Genomic DNA, 23551 nt, shown 5'->3' on the forward strand with positions numbered 1-23551 from the left:
AAAAAAAAAAAAAGTTCAGAGATTACAAAATATTCCAATAACTCAGTCTCTTTTTCTCTATATATATTGTGTTACTCATGTATATTACACAGCACAGCCTTCTCATGGTGTATTTTAAGGCTGTAACATGAAATGTTTCTCTGCTTTTAATTCCTAAGCAAAAGCACTTTAACCACCAGTTTTTGAGTGTAACCATCTCAATTCCTCTTTATTTAAATGGCAGATTCAATAAAAACTCCATCTGGCTTCCATAGGAAGCTTGCACAAGTCCTTGGAAATTGATTTTTTTTTTCTTTTTTTTTTTTTTTCTTTTTTTTTTATTCAGGACACAAGGAACTGTGGCCAGGATTAGAACCTCTTCCTCCTGCAGTATACTTGCCAGATGGCAAGTTTATTGAATCTGGTTTTAACTTACTAGGGCTTAAAGGAATGAATGCATCTCCAAGAAGTGGGTGCTACGTTTCTACTTCAAAGGTCTCCTTCAAAATCAGCTTCCAAAGATTTATATGCAGAGCGTGGTTGTGACCTGGGCAGTTTCTTGCATACCTCTCATCTCTTTCAGTGCTTGAAATGGAGTTAGAGAGTAACACAAACCACTTTACAAAATCCCAGTAATTTCAATTTGAATTTCAATCAGCAGCATTGGGTGAATCTTGTTACGTGGCTAAATCAAATTTATATTTTTTTTATATTTTACCATCTAAGTTTCTACAGTGTTGTAAAGTGTCTTCACTTGAAATACTTGTTTTCTGAGTAAAACACAAATGTATGTCAGATCCACTGGTGTCACTTAAAACTATACTTAGGTGTTGCCCGTAATATAGAAGTATTATGTACTAAAAGCTAACACTTTTGATGGACAGAATTTAATTTTGACAGCTTTTAGGTTTGAATTAGGAAGAAAAAGATCTCGCTTCTACATAAACTTTTTACATCAGCTTTTCCTCATTTCTTCAAGTAGCTTTATATTTGTGAAAAACATTTCTGGTTAATTAGTGATACAAATTCTGAATTATTTTATTAAGGAGGAGTCCTCTCTCTTCAAAATACAAAGCATTGATTTGCATTTCTGTTATCTACAGAGAAATCAAATTTTTATATTACAGGATTTTTTCCCCCTTTTTTCTGAGAATGGAGAAGGCTGCTCCTGTGAACTCATGCCAAAGAATTTCAGAGGATCAGCAGCATAAATACTAACTTTTTCTTTCACATGCAGAGCAGCCAGGAGGCTGAGCTCTGCTGAGGTGTAGTTGCATGCAGAGTTTCAGACATTTAAATGGCAATGTCTGTCATAATTATTCATGTGCTTTGTTAAACACAACTGTGTACATGCTGGCACGTAGTGTGGGTCCAGATTTGTACAACAAACTGTATAAAGATTAACACGCTTGTTTAAGACAAGGGAATAAATAATTAAAACTCAAAATACCCCATTTTTCACTTTTTCAACTTCACACATAGAAGCATAGAATCATAGAATGGTTAGAGTTGGAAGGGACCTTAAAGATCATCTAGTTCCAACCCCCCTGCCACGGGCAGGGACACCTCGCACTAGAGCAGGTTGCTCAAAGCCCCATCCAGCCTGGCCTTAAACACTTCCAGGGATGGGGCATCCACAGCTTCCCTGGGCAACCTGTTCCAGTGCCTCACCACCCTCACAGTAAAGAATTTCTTTCTGGTATCTAATCTAAATCTCCCCTCTTCCAATTTAAAACCATTACCCCTTGTCCTGTCACTACACTTCCTGACAGAGTCCCTCGCCAGCTCTCCTGTAGGCTCCCTTCAGATATTGGTAGGCTGCTATAATACTGTGTATGTATACCCTACTTTCTATATACTCCTTTTACTGGAGGTGATTTCATGTTTCTCCTATGGTGCCGGAGTTCTTGCACCGCGTGATGTGTTTGTGATGCTGAGCACGCAGCACTGCTCACTTTAGAACTGTTCACCCCAGTCTTAGAAATAAGGAAATATTCCTCTGTCTCATTGCTAATGTTGTATACGCCTCATTTGTATGCGTCGGTGGGTTAAAAGTAATTTTTTAGTCTTGAGCAGTGAATTTTCAGAGTTGAATTTCTCGTGAGGAAGTTTTCATAATTCTAGAATCAGGATTTTATAGAAAATACCTCAAGGAAATGTACTTGCCTGCACTGAGATTGGACTTGCTATTTGGATATCACCCTCTTGTTAACAAACCTGTTTGCTAGGACTTCTAGCGGTGCATATTTACCAGGTTTTCCTGCACTTTAAAAAAGACAGAAAGAGGGACTAGAAAGATATTTGAAATTTATTTTAAATGTTCAGGAATCTGACTTGCAAAGAAGATGGTGATAGCAGTAGAATCAGGAGTAATAATTCTTTTCCAGACAGGGGATGTCAGGAGTTAGTGCTTTTCTAAAACTCAGAAAGATTATTGTTGGCTTCCCTTTGAATGAATTACTTCGGAGTGAATGCACCTACTGTATTACTTTACCACTTTATTCATATATTGCAAAGTATATATAGAAAAAATAATGGGCCTCTGTAAATCTCTTGGATATAATTGCATCCAGGGATACTGATGATGTCATGAATCATTGCAAGGTACAGTGGTTTCTGTGGTATTTCCAAATGAAGTTAGAGGTCTCTTGTTTACAGTTTGTTTGTGGTCCTCTCCATTCAGTAGAACAGTGTATGGATCCAATAATAATAAAAAATAAATATGTGCTCTCATGCTCTTTTGAAGATGTTTTGGCATTATATCCCTAATTTTGCTGCTGTATTACCATCCTTTGCAGTTGTATCTGGCTTGATTTAAGCTAAGATAGTCTTGTTTTAGTAACATATGGAAATTGTTATTATTTTCATTTGTTCAGCAGATGTGTGATAATGATAAATGATGCAAAATTCTGCAATGTGGAGTAAATATTGACTGTCAGTGCAGGTGAAGTACAGGAGTGATGGTTCCAGTATTTCAGTGCGCGTGCGTGCAATGAGCTTGTCGAGCGTTCCACTGTGATCGTATCTGCAAGCGGTAGAACTGGAAGGGAAGAGTTGGAAAGGGGTAGAGAAGACATTGCAAAGTGACCTGGTAAGATGAGACCAGCTCAAGAAACAGGCATCAAGGGACAGTTGAGCCCTACTGTATGTAAATGTCTGCAATGTCAGAGTGGGGAAAAAAATTGGAGAAGAATAATGGGTCAGTCACAGACACTGTATTAAAAATAAATGTACATTTCCCTCCTCACTTCGGGCAAGTCAGTTCTCAGCTTTCCCATCTGTCGTATTTAAAATACTAGTAAGACTTTCATATGAATTTTATTTAAACAGCTCCCAATTTCTTTACCAAAAGTATCCTGCTGGCCTGTTTAGAAGGGGAGGGAACCATAAAAGGACTCATATGTAAGAGAGGTTTTACGCAGTCCAAGGAAAAGTGTGTTAGCCATTGATACGTTTGTGTGTTTTCTCTCAACAGAGGCTGTGTTTAGGTTTTTAAAGTGTGTGATTTCCTTAAAGGGTTTTTCCTTTTTTTAATATTATCTGTGAGATAATGGAATTACATCTGAGAGCTCCAGGTATGAACTTAAGTAAAATTCAGCCAGCAGAGCTTCATTAAGTGTTCTGCTTAAACTGGGCCGTGTTTACAACAAAGTAGTTTTGCTTTCAAAAAGCTTTCAAACGCTTTCAAACTTGAACGTAAACTATAGGCCAAATTTTTGGTGGCTATGTCCTGGCTTGAGTGCAGTAAAACTATATTTATTTACACCAGATGAGAATCTGCCTTTTCCCACATCTTTCTTAATGCTTCTTTAATCCTTAGAGAATGGAAGCCTTTGGTTCTTTGGAAATGCATCTCTTAAGAAAATGCCAGTGCAAAAATCATTTAACTGGGAGCAACTCTCTTCTTATGTTCTTTCCTTGGCAGCTGCCTTTGGTCTCTACTTCCCCAGGAAAGAGTACTCAGAGAATGTCTACATTGATCAGCCAGCAGGTACGCCGCTCCTGCGCATCCACGCCTTGAGGGATTCACATGGGGAAGTGGCCCACTTCCATCTGTGCCAGAATCTCATCATTTCTCGAGCAAGATCCCATGAAAATCACTGGTTTCAAATCAGAGAAAAAACAGGACTTCTCTATCTCAGCAAAAGCCTGGATAGAGAAGACTTTAACATACTGTGTAAGTATAAGAAGACTAGCTTTTCTTGTTGAAGCATCTGTTGTTAAAGCAAAGTATGTTCAGATCATGAGATTTATCCATCAGCATATGAGCATCAAACTTGGAAAAAACACATCTGCTCTTTTAAAAAGAGGAACCAGACCCAGCAAAAGCCACAGCAAACGCAGGGAACCATATGCCAAAGCAAACACTGACCTGGGGCAGATATAGTTGCTCACACTGTGCGCTCCAATACAGTGGGAAAGTTGCATTACTTGAAATGTTTTTTCAGCTTTTCACAGCTGTATAAGTTACAGCTTTACATTGAGATTTGCAGTTTGTTCATCTACTAATGCGAATTTAGCCAATTCTGTTGTGTTAATGCTGGGTGCTTAGTGCCCAGACCAATGCACTTAGATTAGTTCGAACTCTTATATAAATGGTCCTCAAACTTTGGTAATGTGGATTCACAAAGTACATTTGCATGTAACACCAAACAGCTCTTGGAAGAAATGGTTAAGTGTACCTCTCTCCCTCTCTTGAGATTTGGCTTTGTTAGAGAAGCTTACTATTGAAGTACAGAAATGAATTATCTCAGGTTTTCTCCCTTCTTTTATGCTCTAGCAGTAAATTGGTTTGGGTGATTTTGATCTATGAGGAAATTAGCTATCATTAGATGGTGGAGGAGGAAATGGGTGAGGAGTTAATGGCATACCACTGTGATCAGTTGCAGAAATTCTGCTGTTGAAGAGAGAGCCTGTAGTAACTGTCTTGAGTTTGTAAGAGCCATATATCAGCACTACCCTTTGACTTAGGTGCCTTGATGTTTGAATGTTCAACTTCAGACACTTACTGCTTTATTTTTTAAGAGCCAAATATCTTACCCATTTTCGCTGCATTTTTGATACTCAGTGTTCATGAATATCAGATAGCTCTTTGTAACTGAACAAAGGAAGAACAGCTATCCAGAACTCCAGAGTCTTGTTTTGTTCATGTGAATCAAAGTGACCTAAAGCATCTTTTCAAGTGTGTTAGATCTGTTACAGAGATGCTGTCATTCTGTCTGTAGTCAAAGCAAGGTAATCAAAATAATTAGGGCTTTAAGCTGTATTAGTGGATGCCACAGGTTGATTTTAACTTCTATGTTATCTTTTGACCAGCTTTTTATATTTCAAAGCGGTGAAGCAATTTTTCCTCTAAGCATAAACAATTTGGGCATATCCTCAACTGGCATAAGCTATCAGAACACTGGGGCTTAAATGAATTAGCAGTTGTTGTGTGTCTGTCCTGAATACTTATTGCAGTTTTGCACACTTTTTTTCCCTGCTGCCACCCCACTCTGCTTCAAAAAACAGTCCTATCAAAAAGCTGATTACTGGTAGGGACCTGTTTTATGTCAGTGTCTTAACAACAGAACGCCGATATTGTTCTGTGAGGTTCTATAATGTAGAATTGGTGGTAACACCTATCGTATTTTGGCTTACTGGGGTTATTAAGATTAAGATTTAAAGTCTCCCAATCAGCAGATGATGTATTCAAGAGCTGGTTTATTACATAGTAGGATTATATGGTTGTTTGCGTAACAGTGGACTAGAGCACAAAACGGGTAAAAGAAATGTTGGCTTGTCTTCTACAAAATATTTCTTATGGTGTTGTTTTTTTGAAGCTGTAGGAAACTGGATGCCGTTATCAAAGGTGATGCTGTATGTCTTCCTTTCGTCCCACCCTTTCCAAGAGAAGGAATGCGACTCTGCTATGCGCACCACCGTTTTCCTCTCCTTGATGAATGCTACTGCACCGGCTTGCAGTTCCCTGACAGCAAGGCAGCTTTGCTTCACAGAAATGGATCTCTCCTTTCACATCAAGGAGAATAAACCACCCGGCACATTTCATCAGCTCCAGTTACCCTCAGTTCATCATCTGTGTCAGAACCTCAGCATTTCCTACAAACTGCTGGCAGGTAAAACTGGAACTGAGCCACTCACATCCTAGCAATAGATGTAAGCAGCTGCACTGTGAAGATCTCTTTTGTAGTAGATCTAGATTGATTCTGTAAAGGAAATTTCATTGCAAATGTGAACTGAGCCTGAAGATTTTGCCTTTAAGATATATGGACAGGATGGGAATAAAGATTGGTTTTAGAAGTTTGTGCCTGCTAAGAGCAGATTGGGAGTATCCTGAGCTTTAAATTGTGATTCTTCTAGATTGTAGGATCCTTCCCATCTATTCCATGTTTTCTGCCTGCCCTAATATAGCCCCACAGCTTCCTTCTGTTTCACTTCTGAGCTTGCCTTTTATCATGCAGTCATGATGTCCGAATGGATTTACTGGATTGAAAAAAAGTATTAAAGAAGAAAACTACCAGAGTGTTATAATGGGAAGTGATTGTCCCTATTTATACTGTGGCTATGTTTTTCAGCTGAAGGTATGCCCTTTCGATACAATGAGAACACCACGGGCGTGAGTGTGATGCAGCGCCTAGATCGAGAAGAGAGAGAGAGATACGAGCTGATTGCCAAATGTACCGTGAGAGAGGGCTTCAGGGAGATGCAGGTTGAGGTGCCCTTCCTGGTCAATGTGTTAGATGAAGATGACTCTCCTCCCTTCCTTCCCAACGGCACTGATACTGCAGATGCTGTCGTGGAGTTCAACAGGAAAGAGGTAACGTTCTCCTTTACCTAGTCCCAGCAGTAGGAGCGCAGTGGTGGGAGGCATGACAGCTGGGAAATGCCACGCTCTGGGCAATGGACCTCAGCATCAAGCACATGACCACACCATGCTTTTCAGAGCTGTGATTGTAAAATGCTGAAACTGTAGATTTCTTCTCCCCTGAGTTGTATTTTACTCAGATCCCAAAGTAAGAAGAGTTTGGGTCAAGATTTAAATGGCGTAAAGACACATTAGCAGTTCCTGAGGTCTGGAGGCACCATTGCTAGGACTGTGGTCAGGATTTTGGTATCTCCCTGTACTGAGCTCTGCTCTGTATTTGTTACAGGGCTCCTTCCCCAGGTGACTAAAATTGGCAGCTGTTACAACAACTGTATGTGTGTGTCCTTCCCGTATATGCAAATCTATATAAGATATGAGAACTATGTTCAGAACACTCATTAGGATGCTGTGCCAGTTAATAGAAACTCAGGAGGAGCGGCTGTCTGCTGCAGACAAACGTTGTACTTGCAAAGGCTTTTAAGTTTCCAGTGTCGGGCTGTTAAGGGGGAGCTCCAGGATCTTGCTTTAATGGTGCCCTCCTGCTTTTCCCATACCACCCCAAGACAATCTTTCAAGAGGCCCAAACCCCTTTTGTGTCTGCCCCCTGCACACGTACAGCCCTTGCTTCCGTAGGAAAGAACACAAGCGAGCTCTTTGGCTCTTTCCACTGGAGCAACAACCCTCTATAGGCCAGTGGTATAGAGAAGGCACTTCTTTTGGGGCAAAAATGATGCCCCATTTTTGTGAGAGGACTTCTGTTTCACAACAGCAGCATTTTTTTTTGCAGCCAAATTTCCCTTCAAAATACTTTTTCCTCGTTTCTGTCTGGACGGGAAAAGAATGATTTTGAGAGTTTGCTGCCACCTCCCGACTAGAACAAGTGTTGACAAGACAGCTATGAACACATCACGTTTGCCTGGTCATAACATAATTCCTTTTAACTTTTGAAAATTTTCAAATTTGGAAGTTTGATTTAGCTCTGGATGATAGAAAGTGAAGGTCTCATAAAACTATTTGATGAAGTGAAGTATTCTCTTTGAAATTGCATGCCTGCAAAGCATTCAGAACGTAGTGAACTTCACTGTCATTTTGCAGTGGGGGAAAAAAGCATTATATTGGAAAATGTCAATCTTTTCTAGTAACTAAACAAACTTGAAACAACAGAATTGCTAATGAAAATTTTAAAAGCCTTGTGGCTTCAGTGTCCAGGTAGACTAAGCAGAAGACAGCCAACCCAGGCCACTTCTGTCATTTCAGGTACTGAATTTGACCTGTTTGTATTTCCTTGACTTCTAAGTGCACATATCATCTGCTTTTATAGTAGTATTGTAGAGGAAAAAAAATAAATCAGGAGCTGTGCATGTGCACTCATTTCCTACCTTAAAACTTTAGCACTGTATTTAGATGTAGACTCTTTCACTGCCATCTTCTTTTGAGCTTCTAACTCGGATCCAAATAGGTGTGAAATAGTGGTGGCCTAAAGCTTAAAAGTTTTAGTGGTGGCCTAAGCTTAAAATGAATGTGAATGAAAGTGGGCTTGAGTGAAAGTTGTAAGGTTTTATTTGACCCATATTTCAATCTTCTAACATGTAACAAGGGAAGAAAGCTTCAAAGTCATTCAGCAATGTCATTTATTATTTCCTTCTAGGGAACGGTCCTTGCAACGCTAACTGTTTACGATGCAGACACCACACCTATTTATCCCCTTGAAAGCAGCAGAAAGAAGTACACAGGAACCATCATTACCGACGATCCCTGGATAAGTGAAACATTTCGGGTAGAGCACATCTTCGATGAAATCCACTTCAGCCCAAATGGCAGCCAAGTGAGGGGAACTCAGCATGAGTACAGTAAGGTCTCTTTCTTCAAATAAAGGAGAAATTGCTCGTTAGTAATTGACTGATAAGCTCTTGAACTTTTCTAAGCATTTTGTAAATATTGAGCCAAAGAAAGCTGAGAAATTTCAAGTTAAGTACATGCCAAGCTTTAAAGACGTACTGAAAACATGGTGTTCTTTGCATCTCTGGGATAAGGGAGTGTATGGGATGGTGTTGTGTATATTGATAAGCAAGTGGTCCTGATTGTAGGATTGTCAGCATGGCATTTAGAAGAGAAGAAAACCTCTCCACACATCTTGAATGGCACAGAGCATAACTCCCTAGGAGCATATTTTCATATTTAACTCACCTTCTGTTTCCTGTTGGGATTAACTTTGATAGGTATAGTTTTGATGTAATTTTGTTGGGATTGCAGTATCAAAATATACATATGCAGATCATGTGGGTTGGTAATAGACTAATCTTTTCTTTTTACAGAACTGGTATTGAATAAAAGTATTTCAGTCACAGAGCATCGTTCCTTCCAGTTGGATGTTTTGGTGAATGACACGGAATTTCATGGCCCAGAAAGATCGGTGATGCTTCATTTCAATGTCTCCATCCTCCCTGTCAGCATTCAGTTTCCAAACATGACTTACCAGTTCACAGTGAACAGAAATGCTGAACGTTTTGCACAAGTAAGAACTGTGTTCATTACACTTTCACTCCCTGTTAGAGGTGGAGCTCAGTAGGTGGATCACTGGGGAGAGACGCGTTAAAGCATGGGTTGTAGCTGTTTTAAGTAGCATCGATGAAAAATCTCAAGTCAATATGACTGTTTCTGGATAGCAGGTAGACTGGACACCAGGTCTCCCATCACTTAATAGCAGACAAGGGGCTACACATAGAAGTATTAATAGAGAGAAATAGAGACAGAAGGACTTGCAACCATGAGTGGCTTAGGCATAAATAAGTGGAAAAATATCAAGAGCAAAAAAAGAAATTTGTCTCAGCTATTGGAGTCCCAGCTCTACATATTCCAGTATATTAATGGCTTTTCGCTAGATAATGGCTGGTTAGTAATTAATGTGTTTCTTAATTTAACCCTCATTTTAGCTTAATCACCACCATTGCCATTAATAATGCCTTCCAGAAACACTTCGTAACAGGTTGACATTAATCAGGTGGAAATTACAATGTAATTCCTATGGAACATGTACATTAATAAGGAACTAGTTCAATATAATTAATGTTATGAAAGTGAATATTAAAAACATCAGTGATGAGCCATTTTGGGGGAGCTGCTGGAAAGTATTCCTCGTAACTAAATAAAGCTATAAAACTGCTGCTGTATTTGTAGCAGAGAGGAGGGTTGAGACTAAAATATGATCATCCCAGCTGCAGAGGAAACCAATTCATTAGAAGTCTTCTAAGGAAGAATTCAGTTTTATTCATCTTTAAGCCTCTGGCTAATAGTAAAAAGAAAGAAAAAGGAAAGTTAGATACATTGCGTGTTTTTACATTTAATCAGATGAAATGCACCATGGCTTGATAGTATGAAACAGGCTTTACATGAACAATAAAAATGCTACTTAGTCAAGGGACATCATACCCATAGTCTGCACTGAATATCCTAAATAAGGAATAGATACCAAGTGTGCTTACATCGGGCTCCCTACAAAAAGCTACTTCTTTATGACATATTGTGATACCTTCTTGCTGCACCTTTTCAAATTGCAGTCCATCAGAAACTTCAGAGCATATTCTGTGCTTTTTGTGCAGATTGCAGTATTTTTGATGTTAGGTTTGGGGTTGTTGTAGCACCAGATTGTGAAAGCTTTATTCTCAGCGGTGTAAAAAAACTCTTGCCTGGAAATGGGGTAAAATCAGTGGGTTTCTCCCTAAAAGAAATAACAGCATAGATGTGCAAGGTACTCATAATCTATGTCTTAGCATCTAGAAATAGGCCCCAACTGTATATATATCACAACGTAACCGTAATTTTAAAAGTGTGGAAACTTAACTGTAAGTTGTGTATGAATATATATGAATTAATTGATTTTTATGTGTGTGTTTATATATGTATTTTACATATAGGTGTATGCATACGATAATATTATGAATGATTCCAAATTAAATTTGGTTAAACCATACTTATCTGTGCATACCCTAGATGGCCTGAATGCATTTGGTTGAAGTCTGGGAGTATATAGTTTTCTAGTTCCAGAATGCAACCAAAAAAAAGCACCTAAAACCAAGTTAACTCCTAAAGCTGCTGGTTTTGCATGTTGTCAGGACAGTCAAACGTCTGAGAGGGAATATTAGGGTTTCTGAAAACGATGGCGCTTCCCACTAACTGTGCAGTTTCACTGGGTGGCAGTAGTAGCAGGGAGAACTGTTTCATCAAGAAAGTCTCCAAGGCTATGGGAAAAGATCTCTCTTTGTGCTGCCTAGACACAAATTCACAAAGAGATTTTGTTCTGATTCTTGACCAGGAAAATGCAAAACTCATCCTGGCTCTGGAGATGGTCTCGAACAGTTACTGTCATCCACTTACTTCTGAGGCTGGGTTTGAATTTACAGTGGGTTTGGGTTGGAGCACAAGTCAGTGGAAGCAACTTAGTCCCCAGCACTTCACATTATTAAAATCGTCTGCGTAATTAGCTGTGATGTGCCAGAGCAGTGAGGAAAAGTACTGGGCCAAATCAATATGAAGGCTGAACTGTCTCTTGCCCTAAGGAAAACACAAGAGCGTGAAGAAATGATTAACTGCTGGGCTGATGCCATTTGTCTATTTGAGCAGCTAAATGAATTGAATAACAGAAGCATGGCCTTGACGGTACAGACTTGCCCAGTGGCATTTAACTTATCAAAGGACTTAAAGCTCTATTGACATTTACTGAGACAAATGATGAATAACATTGGCTGAGATTTTTAGAAAGGTTATATGTCCAAATGTCCCTGGAATTCAGTGAAGAGGAACATTATCATTATCCGGACTTTATATTAGACTCTATAGAGCTCAAAAGATGGATTTTTCCATTCCTATTTCTGATAATGGTATTTCTGTGTTAACTATTGTGTGTCTTGCCAAATGCACCTTTGTAGGTTCCTCCCTTGTATGTTGATGTTAATCCTGATTACCAGGCTCTTTTTCACCCTCCTCATGAGAAAGAGGAACTGGCTGCTTCTACCTTCTTCCCCTGGGGCTCTGCTCTGCTGCATCCGAGAGCTGTGCTGACTCCAGAACCTGTGGTGCAGGGCAAAGTTACCAGCTTGGGCTTTGTCTAGTGGAAGCAGGCAAAAAGAGAAAGCCCTTCTTGTAGAAACTTCTTGAGGGGGGTGTTTTTAGCTTCTCCTTAAATTATACAGAGAAAGCAAAACTGGCCCACGCACAACCCTAAGGAGAATCTGCTCTTCAGGGACCTTGAATTTATGGAGTCTTCTCCATCCCCTTTGCAGGAAGTTTCTGTTGATTGAAAAGGTGCCTGGAAAAAGCAGTTATGATAAGAGTAGGCAGAAAGGACAGCTTAGTCTATATAAAGGTTCATGCCATGGAACATCATTATGTTCTCCTGCTGCCTCAAAGAAGCACCCTGTAAGCAGTTGCAAAACGCTGCCAGTTGCAATGCAGCACCAAAGCTGAGATGACGTGGCTTTGGAAGGGATCTGTCTAGACCTTGCGTCTAGACAGTTTATGAACAGTTGAAGTCTTTACTTCTTTTTCTTCCAGCCAGTCCCTGCATGCTGTGGAGGGGAGACAGCATGGAAGAAACGGCCTAGCTTCTGATTGCTTTAATACTCTTCGTATGTTGTCCTGCCACCAAAAACCCAACACCACCCCCCCCAGCAAATGGTGCCAAGCGACCAGTCAGTGATGTAAATGGGAGTAAGTTAGATGAAGTGGGTCTATCCTATGACAAAGTATGCTTCTAGGACTGCAGAAGCTTCCTCTATGACTTTAAATAGTCCAGGTTCATAGGAAGAGGTCTTAGTACAAACAACTTTTTTTCCTTTTTTTTTTAAACAATCTTTAATAAGAATGTTAAAACCAAAATGTACATATATGCTTTTACCAGCAGTGGTGTTACTTGAAAACACAACTGCAGCATTTGAAAAGAATCCATCACTGAGTTCCCTTAAATAACACTCCACCCTTCACATTGTGGTTTTCCCTTCAAGGAAAGCCAATGCATCTGGACCTGATCCGAATCCCACTCTTGTGAATGGAAAAACCAAAGTGAGCTTTGGATCAGTTCCGATAGGAGCTGGACAGGAGATGGGGCTTTACATTCCTGGGCTTCTTAGATAAATCGTTTCAGACTGAAGAGGGCTCTAGTATAGATATTCTGGCAGGCAGAAGTTCAAATATGGCAAACCAACATATTTTAATTTCTAGATAAAAATGTTTTAAAAAATTGCAAATGGGAAACAATAAGGTTCTTATTCCTTTTAAGGCTTTCAGAGAACTCTGCTGGCCAGAAACATTTCAACTGTAATACTAGGAAAATTGTGTATTAGCAATTTCTATTTCTATCTTATTTGAAAAGAGCCTCAGCTTTGTTCCCACTGAGCTGTTTGCTTTCTCAAGCAAAAATGAAGTTTTTCTCACTGGGACAGAGCAGGGACTGAACTCAGACTTTCCGAAATCACAGGGTCTTGTTCTCACTGAAGACTGCTGACCATAAGCAGTAGGCACCAAATATCACTGAGTCTCTGGGCCAAGGCTTTTTGTATTTCCACTGTTGGTCTGAAGACAATGGTAATGCTTTACCTCTCATTTTTACTGAGAATAAACCACATGTGAAGCATTTACGTACTGCATTGGTAGTAAATTATCAAATTTATAAACCCAAGATAAATGTTGAACTCTGCATGTGTAATATGCAGGTGTAATATGCTCAATTTTCTTTCAGATATTGATGTATAGTTTTGTGTCTGTTGTCTTTGATTTCTTTGTTGGTGTTTGAGCCTAGATAGGAAAAATCTGCATCGAAAACTGCATGAAATTCCGTGGCGTGAACATCTCCTACAAGCTACTGTCCCCCAACGTAAGCTGCTATCCTGTCAGCATACTTCAAGGCCGAGAAGGCAAATGGGGAAGCCTTTATGTGAATGATTCCTCTGTGCTACGCAGACCCGAATGCAAGGAAATACAATACACTATTCAAGCTACAGACAAGCAGAGCAGGAAACATACCAAAACCCTTCTCACTGTTGTTTTGGAAGGAACTCGTAAGTACTCGAGTCAATTAGAACTGTTTACAAGAGTTACGAGTGTTAGGTGATGTGTTAGTAAGGTATCTACAAACTGATGGCATCAGCGATGAAAATGAGTCCGAGTTACAAGATACAGATCGCAAAGTTTGTGTTTTGAGTTCTGAATCAGACCTGCCTGTAGCAGGTATTTGTTTGAAGAACTAATGCACAGAAAGGTGGTATATCATATGCAATTCCTAATGTTCATGATGACATTTGATTTAGAAGAATCTTTTTTGCCCGTCTATGTGACCTTTATTTTGTATTTCAGATGTTCCTGTGCAAGAAAAAAAATGTGTGCGTATATACATATATATGAAACCACAAATCTCTGGCCTAAGTGTATTTAGTCAATCATCTTTCCCCTACCTCTCATTCCAATTTTTCCTTTTTTAAAAAAATTATTTGCTTAACATTCATGTAGCAATTGTATTGACTTCATTTTATTGAAAATTTCATAAGACCAGAATGTTAGAAATATTCTACAACAGCCACAGCAGAGGAGGATTACACTGGAAATGTAAATAATAATTTCTTTCCAAGCCATATCGCACTTTGTGCAGAACCTACAATTCTACCTGACAATTGCCTCCGTTCCCTTCTATCATATCACAGCTCCTGTGCCGAGAACAAGCAGGTTTAGGAAGAAGAAACAAAAGCCTGCAGTGGACTTGTCTTCTTGCAAGAGCCTTGTGCTGTCTGAAATCACACATTCCTAGCTATTGCTCTTTGGGCTGCTGCTGCATTAGCCCAAGTACTAGGTGTTTTCCCTTAATTAAAAGTTTTGTATGAAGCCATAAGTACTTATGGTCCCCATTTTTCTCTTACCAGTAAGTGAGCACATCTCTACAGTTCTAGACATTGGCAGTGTGCTATCAAGCAAAGGTAACCATGCCATCATGTTTGTCTTCTGTTTCACAGAAGAGAAACACCTGGACTTTTCTTTAGTCATTATCTAAGTTTATTGATAGTTGGGTCAGTCAGTGTTCAGTCTTTCTCTCCTTTCTTCATCTTTCTTTCCTTCCTATCTACTCCTAAGAATGGAGTTTTCCTTCTGATTTGAGTTTTGCTTGTGTATTCGTCTCCCTCGTCCTGCACTGACAGCAAACCCTCTTCCCAACAGTTTTAAAGAAGGAGGAGGACTGCCCTGACTCTTGTGCTGTGAGTAAGCACCGTGCTGAATGCGAAGAGTGTGGTGGCCTGGGGGTGCTGACAGGAAGATGCCAGTGGAGACAAGGGAGTGGAAAAGGTATGTTTCTGTTGTGTGAAATCAAGTTTCTGTTTAGTCATAATTGTGCATTTGACTTCCATAGATGTAAACTGATTTATTCTGGCTGGACAACATGGTATAGTAAACTACACAGAAGCTGGGGCTAAAAGGATTAATCAAAGTGCCAAAATGAAACACGCGCTAGGAAGGAAAATGAGGTTCAGTTGGAACGGTGATTCTTGATCTTGTCCCTGGTGATGTTGAACACGATACATAAAACATCAGGCAGTGAATTGGGTTTGCAGCTGTATAACTGGAATTATATAATAATTGGACTCGCAAGATAATTTCTGCGATCTTGAATTGAGTTTGGAACAAACCAATGAGCCTCTGCGCAGGTATGCCCCAGCAGACAGCACAGAAGCTGTGTCTCTGTTGTCTCTGTTTCTGTGGTCTGTAGCACAGATCTGACGGATGACAGTGCTCTTAACTCCTCCAGAACAGTGCTTATCTGCCCATGCTTTATCCCTTCAAACTGCATGAGTTATCACACGTTCTCTTTGGCTACTTGTAACCTTCATATTCAAGGATGTGTGAAATTTCGTAGAGACATCCTTAGTTGTGAAAGCCACTTTTCAGTCTCAAAATGGTCAACTAGCTCTTCTTCAAGTAATATTCACTGTAACTGCAAGTGACGTGCCCAAAGGGCTGTCAAAAGCAGAAAACGGTGGAAAATATATTTCTTCTAGTGGCTTTTAGCTGTTGTCTTGCCTGTTACTTTAGCAGATGATATTTATATTCGTAGATGTTTATTTTAAAAAGTAACCTGCGCTTTGATTGTCAGCGTGCACTGAGAAGATGCAATAAGCTTTCCTTCAAAGCCTTGTCGTGTTTGGGCAGCTTTCTGTTTCTATGTCAACAGGGATCACCACAAACTATTCCACGTGCACCCCGAGTATCAAGACTTGCCCGGATGGCACCTGTGATGTGATTGAGAGCAAAGACCCGGCCGTGTGCCCCCAGGACTGCACAAGTATGGAAATGTTGTAGGATGGGCTTTTCTGTGTCGGTGCTTGATCGCTGTTCAAGTTCCACTTTCTTGATCCCAAATACCTTTACAAGCTCAACATACTTAGCATCTCTGCATTGTCGTACCTGCATTTGAATGATGCAAGAGAGGTTATAGGGACTAATCTTGTTCTTTTTTAAGCCAGTCAGCCAGCACCTATTGCCTGACAGTGATGGAAAAGATCAGGTTTCCTCAGTAATTCTCATTTTGCTCCCCGCTGTTAATTCACAGGTAGAGTCTTTCAGTGGAGGTATTTCCTGAAACAGGTAGAGGTTTTAGGCAAGTTAATGCACTATTTCCAAAGTTGAGCACAGTATGATAGAAGCCATGCCTATTTGAACTACAATTAATATAAGTAAGAAGGAACAAATTTCAATTTTAAATAAATGTGCTTACAGAGGATCATCTAGGGAAATGCACCTGGCCTTATTTGACCGGTAAACGTCAAAATGATCCAATACCTTATCTATTTGAAGATACAGGCAGGGATTCATATGAACAGCATTTGTGAAGGAAGAATTGAAATGCATTTGTGTTTTTTCTTGAACGCATCTTTCTGCATTCCACTCCTATACCTGCTCGTTCCTGCAAGTTCACAATCACCCCAAAGAAACAAAGGTATAAAGGTTAGAAAAACAGTGTATTGCACTTGAGCAATTGAGATGATGATTTTTAAGTGGATCTTTTTCTCTATCAGTATCTAATGCAGGAAAAAAGACATAGGTGTTTCTTGAATAATTCTTCTGGCTCTGACATGGTATACTCCAAGTTTACATTTTAAAATGGAGTCTTAGAGGAACTAGCGTTTTCTTACAGGATGGGACTTACTTTCTTCTATAAAATGAATCAATGAAGAGGCATCTTTGTATTTCTTACATGCAAGAATGCGATTGTGTATTGTAAATTACTTTTACCGCAAAGATAATTAATCCATTAGAGAATTAATCCATTAGAGTGCATAAAAACAATCCTTAAAGTGGCAGAAATGCCTGAAGTGAATGCAAGTAACTTCTCCAGTCATCTGAAAGGGATTCTTTATTGGTAATAACCGCAATCAGTTGTCATTCTAATGGTGGAAATATTCGTGCCAGAGGCTGTAATGCTCAAACATGTAATGTGCAACATATGCAGCATCAGATGTTTTTGCTGAACAGAAGCCTGAAATAAATACTGTCGTAGTAGATAATAGAAGCAGGCAAGTAAGACAAGCTTTCAAGATGTTATGTATGCCTTTTTAATGCCTGAGTTGGATAATTTTATACATGGTTTGACACAATTCAGAAGCTGGGCTGGTGCCCAAAAGCGGTATATTTACAGACAAAGAAATGAGTGTGTTTTCGGAGCTCAGAGGTGCAGGAGTATCATTGTACCAGCTTTTACTGGCAGGAGACATTTCTTTGGGAATGGCAAGCAATAAATACAAAGTCCCACGCGCGCTAAGATCAAGGATATTTTTTTAAGTACAGAAAGTTGCTAAAATACTTATTTTTATAAATCATTTATCATTATGATGGCTATGTGCTTGAGTCCCAAAATTGCTCTCTCACACTAACACTATGAATATTACACTCAAGGGCACTCAGCTGAAACAACTGAGTGGCTGTGCTGTGGCTGTGCCTGTCAAATAGAGGCAACCTAACTGCCTTCTAAGCAAGAAAATTTCTTCTAGTAAGTAGCAGCTTCAGAGCTGGTTGTAGTGTGTGAATCTGGCTAAACATTTGTAAAGGATTGATCTTTGTAGGTTCCTCTGAACTTTGGCTTTCTGATAATGGAAAAAAAATATATAGTGCTTGGGCTTCTACCTTGCTTTGCATGTCTTTGTTTTGGTAGTTGGATGCCATCTTTGGTTTTGGCCAACAACCAGTGTTTTTACTTTCTGATTTTCTGTAGTTTTTACATGTTATGTGGGACAGGGCCACAGCTTTTCCTTTTTCCAAATGATCCTGAAGCAGGGAAAGCTCTTTCCCACCACAGGGCAATGGAAACAGCTGATGAATTAGAACAGGAGCATGTGAAACATGACACAGTTCAAAACAATATTGATAATTCTTGGAATTTCCCTACCAGAAATGCATTGGTGAAAAATATATCTTTGGGTCTCTGGAATGCATAGAGGAAGCTCTGCGTTTCCAGTGTACACCTGCAGTGAAAATGTACTCCTTGCTGTGTAAAAACCTTCCCTGCTCTGTAAAATCTTCTAATCTCTCACTCAAGAACAATTTGAATAGGACCTGCTCAACCCTGTTTCCCCCTTCTACCAGGTCCTCGAGCACAGGCAGATACAGACAGCTAAATACATACTCAAGTCCCCATTTCACTTCTAAAAAAGGCTGTTCACTTTTACGTGGCCAAAAATATCCTCTTCCTCAATTCATGTTACATATCCAAAGAAATGTAAAAGAAACAGTCATTCACTCTCCTATTGACTTAGATGGGGTGGAGGAAAATGAGTTGAAATAAAAAGAAGACAATTTTCAGAATAACTTCATCTTGCTTGTGTTTTGAATCCCTTTATGGTTTAGGTGATTTTTCTGAAAGGCAGCTAAACTTGCAGAACTTGATTGGTTTCTGTCTACACGATCCTGTTTGTGATTAAAGGCAGTTTATAGATGAATAGTGTCACAACTAATGGTCATTTTTATAATATATGCTGGAAAAAAAGTTGTCTACTTGAAAAGAGAATTGCAATTACTCTGCATGAAGAACTCCTGCTTGAAATCAAGAGTAGTTCTGTATGAGTTGCTGCACTTTTTTCGTAATATTAAACAATGCATTTTTAGATAAAGATTTGGTTTTTTTTCGCTTACACTTGGCACTTACTCTTAGTGCTTTCACTAGACTATCCCATGGCATTTTATAGATGCGATTAAGTTCTGTTATCTCCATTTGGCAATGGAACAGTATGCTGCCTTTTCCAAGGTAAGAGGAAATTGGCATCAGAACCAGAAACAGAACTGAAGTTTGTAGACCGCTGGTCTATACCACTGGACTGTACATCATCTCATGCGTAAAAAAAATGCCCAAAACAATGATGGAGAGAAACTAAAATAAGTAGACTAGAGAAGGTATTTTAAAATGTAAGATGACCTCACTGATACAGAATCATAATGCTTTGAAGAAACTGAATCAGGACGGTCATGAGGTGATCATATGAGGTAGATGTTTGGCATTAAGTAATAGGATTCTATATAAGGTTTTAAGGGATACATGAAATTAGGAAAGTATCCCAACTATGCAATGCAAAGAGAACTATTATACTTTTATTATAGATAAATTTTAATCCAGAGTCTTCCATAATGGAAATAGCTGCTAATCAGGGTTAATGTTCAAGCAGTGCAAGGTCCTCTCCTTTCAGGATCTCAGAAATTCCAGAATTTAGACTCTCCCTGAATTCTCAGGAATCCCTATATTTATCATGCCACTGCTGCCCTGTTAAATTTCAGATGCGCACAAGCATAAACCCATGGAAAACTTTGAGCCTTATTTTTTTTTCCTTTAACTATATGTGAGAATCTTATCTCGTGTCTGTATTTGATTAGGTGGAAACATTATTGGTGGTCACGGGAAAGGCACTGGCAATCTTGGAATTAAGTCAGGACATGGGATTTGTTACTGCTTCCCAAGACAGAACTGTTATTGTGAGAAAGATGATATCAAGGGTAAGTCTAAACATTATCTGCTGTTCTTATATTAATCTTTTCCTCTGTTTGCATCTACCATCTGTATATATACAATGATCTAAACTTGTGGGCATGTTACTAAGCTGTGTCTTTGGTCAGAGACTGCAAATATAAAACTAATTAAGAACCGGCACCTTGACTTCTACTATGGAGCCTGAAAATCTCCAGAGAAGCATTATTTCTGTCCTTGGCTAAAGATTCTTTTTTATCCATTACTACATGACAAACAGGTTGGTCATTCTTTGATTTCCAGCAGCATTTGCATTTCAGTGAGACTCACCTGATATTTGCAAAGATAGCTAGGAGAATTAGAATAACAACTTCTATCATTTCTGAAAATCTCAGCTTCAGAATGTCAGAGACAGCCAGCCCCCATTGTGTTAGGATGAGGAATGGATTACTTTTTTTCATTGACCTTTGTTTAAACAGAAAAGCTCTACACAGTTGTTGGAAAAAGATTGTTGAGGGTTAAATACTGTTTGGTTGTTTGGGTTTTTTTTTAAATAAAAAAACATTTTTATTATTGCTAATAATATAACTTGAAATATGTGCATCTTTAGGATCATAGAATTGTCTAGGTTGGAAGGGACCCGTAAGATCATCAAGTCCAACCATCAGCATAACACTGCCAAAACCACCACTAACCCATATCCCTCAGTGCCATGTCTACCCAACTTTTAAATACTTCCAGGGATGGTGATTCCACCACTTCCCTGGGCAGCCCATTCCAAGGCTTAATAACCCCTTCGGTGAAGAAATTTTTCCTAATATCCATCCTAAACCTCCCCTGGTGTCACCTGGGGCCACTTCCTTTTGTTCTATCGCCTGTTACTTTGGAGAAGAGACCAACCCCTACCTTGCTACAACCTCCTTTCAGGTTCAGCCTCGTTTAAAACTGTATTGTTTGGAACATATCTCAATTTACTATTTTGAGTAAATTATCTGTAGACATACAGAAAAAGAGGAAGCATAATGCTTCTCTTTTGCTTTTGTTTTTTTTTTTTTTAAATTCTAGAAAGATATTGTGCTGTTTTCCACTTATTTCTGGGGTACAGTTTGCAGATGTAGCTAAGTTATCTATGTATCTGAAGTCAGGATTATCTGGTGAACAACAGTGTAAGGACTGTATTTTGGATCTCTCTTCCAGCAGCGACTCCCTTGGAACGCTCATTGTCTAGGGGCACATAACGCTTAAAGAAACTTAGTTTCCAAAGTAAGACACTAAAAGTGCTTCTGCAAAAGGGGAAGTAGTAAATGGGGAGGAAAAAGTGCATATTACTTTAGAAGCCGTTGCAGCATTAGGCAATATTTTCAGAAATAATTATTTTGTTAAATACAAAGCCAGAAATATTCTAAGTCTCCTTCTAATCTAAAAAGTTGAAGATAAATATTCTTTAATCTCTAACAACTGACATAATGAAATAAATTCACATTTGAAGAAAATTTTATCTGATGGGTTGAATGGCTCTAACATGAACTGTTTTCCACAAGCAAAATTCAGTCATATGTCTCCGGAGAGCTAAGTGGTATCAGAAGATCAATATATAGTAGGCTGGGTCTTAAAGAAGAGTGTCTGAAGTAGCCTATGTCTATAAAGAAAAGGAATATGGGGTCAAGCTACCTACCCTTACATTTACACAGGCAGTTAGGCAAAAAATTACCTGCTGGTATCCAAAATAAAAAAAGATTTGGTAGGTGCAGTGAGCATATTTGCAAAATCTCAAATTTCATTGAGAATTAGCTATTAGGTTTTCCTCTAGGCTTTTAAATGATTTTGAGTTCTGTTTCTGTCACATCTGTGTGTGTCACGTGAACTGCCAAATCAGAAGTAGGAGACAACAAGCAAAGTTCTAAAAAGTCTTCTTGGTCCACAGAGCAACTATGTGATGAGATGTGCAAGACTGTGATAGCAGGGGGAGTGCTGCTGTCCTTCCTCATCTCCGTGCTGCTTTCCTCCTATTTCATCCATCGTTACCACAAGAATTCTCCAAAGCCACCTATTGCCTCCGCAGAAATGACGTTCCGGCGCCCAGCCCAGTCCTACCCCATCAGTTATTCTTCCACTAACGTCCGCCGGCCTTCTTTAGATTCCATGGAGAACCAGGTGTCTGTAGACACCTTTAAAATACCAGTAAGCCTGACGTCATTTTGCATGCTCTTTTTCTATGTCTATCTTATTCCTAAAGTGTTGTTTACGCATGCAGAAAATGTTACAGAAATGCAATCTATTCATAGAAATATCCAATTCAAATAACTAAAACAGAAATTATGTGTACGGGCAAGGAACTGAAGATACTTTATGAGTAGTTGGATAAACTACTATATTCTATATATATTCTATATTTATATTCTATTCTATATTCTTCTATTTTTGTTATGTTTTAATATAATGTAACATTTTAGGACTAATTTGAGCCAACATTTTGTTCTAAATGTAACTCTACATTTGACAGTACTGTGATTTTAGTTTGTCCAATCAAATACTAATAATTAGTAGGTTTGTAGTCTCTGTGATAAGCCATAGTATCACAATAAGGGTAAGCTTGAAACAAAACAGACTGTAGGTGTCAGTTGGAGTTAAGTTTTACCCACATTTTAAGGATTTTTCCCACTCACACTATCATACCTTTAATCTAGTTTTTTCTGTGTTGAATCACATACTCTAGGATGCCTGCCAGCTGGTGTGTCTTCATAGACCGACACGGTAGAGAAACACTGCCACTTTATATGACATACGTGGCAACATCAAATCTATTTGGATGTTAGATACTGAGGTCTTCACAGACCTTGTGTTCCATTTCCTTTAATTTCTTGTCTGGTTTGTACATCTGTCATTATTTTGAAACTGTAAGGCTTAATAGCACTAATTTCATAAGAGGAGGTTTGTTGTCTCTGATGAACTCTTAAGGGAAAGCCTTGTTCCATGAGTAAAACTGATTTACTTCTCTGTGAAGTCCAAGGTCACATACTCATAGTGAATCCTGTATCACTTCATGTTTCATTTGTATCCGATTTCCCAGACCTGTAATATAATCTATTATCCATAGACTACTTGTACAGCCTGTTTTGAATTAGGTGATTTCAAGGTAATGGAAAAACACTTTCAAAATACCTAGAGATTCAAAAGCTTTTATAGGAATACACTGATATTGATGAAAAGAGCAAGCAAACATCGTACAAACAAGTGTACCTATTCCCGAAGAACATTCTGTTGAACGTTAATGCTTCGGGGGCAGCTAGCCACTCCTTTTCTTGCTTCATCTTATAGGGTTCCTTTTCTTTCCTGCAGGAAGATCCAAAGTGGGAATTCCCTCGGAAGAACCTGGTTCTGGGCAAGACTCTTGGAGAAGGAGAATTTGGAAAGGTTGTTAAGGCAACAGCGTTCCGACTCAAGGGAAGAGCTGGCTATACCACTGTGGCAGTGAAAATGCTGAAAGGTATATTCACATCTGGGTCTGAAATGATTTGAAAACTATTTGTTGTAACCTCTGAATGGATTTTAATGGATAGCATGGAAGTAAAAGGTCATCTAAAGCCAGCTATTGTCACAGCATGCGTATTTTAAATGGATATGTGAATAAATCCTTTGGTGCTTACAGCCTTTGTGGAGAAACATACAATAAGGTACCAAAGATCAGAAGCTGAGCTTGTTTTTTATTAGCCTTAAGTAAA

At 39.0% G+C, this 23551-nt stretch overlaps 1 protein-coding gene across 1 annotated transcript in view; it reads left to right on the forward strand.

Moving 5' to 3' along the window:
- The first annotated feature begins 3529 nt into the window (after positions 1–3529).
- Positions 3530–23551, forward strand: part of RET (ret proto-oncogene) — a 35920-nt gene continuing 15898 nt past the window's right edge. The window contains exons 1-12 of the mRNA XM_074154957.1: positions 3530–3554; positions 3905–4156; positions 5802–6095; positions 6555–6796; positions 8493–8694; positions 9160–9359; positions 13638–13896; positions 15044–15169; positions 16053–16163; positions 19739–19858; positions 21754–22010; positions 23169–23316. Coding sequence (XP_074011058.1) covers positions 3530–3554; positions 3905–4156; positions 5802–6095; positions 6555–6796; positions 8493–8694; positions 9160–9359; positions 13638–13896; positions 15044–15169; positions 16053–16163; positions 19739–19858; positions 21754–22010; positions 23169–23316 — 2236 coding nt within the window. The remainder of the gene's footprint in view (positions 3555–3904; positions 4157–5801; positions 6096–6554; positions 6797–8492; positions 8695–9159; positions 9360–13637; positions 13897–15043; positions 15170–16052; positions 16164–19738; positions 19859–21753; positions 22011–23168; positions 23317–23551) is intronic.

Source organism: Numenius arquata, chromosome 10 (genome assembly GCF_964106895.1).
Source record: "Numenius arquata chromosome 10, bNumArq3.hap1.1, whole genome shotgun sequence".
NCBI classification, from domain to species: domain Eukaryota; kingdom Metazoa; phylum Chordata; class Aves; order Charadriiformes; family Scolopacidae; genus Numenius; species Numenius arquata.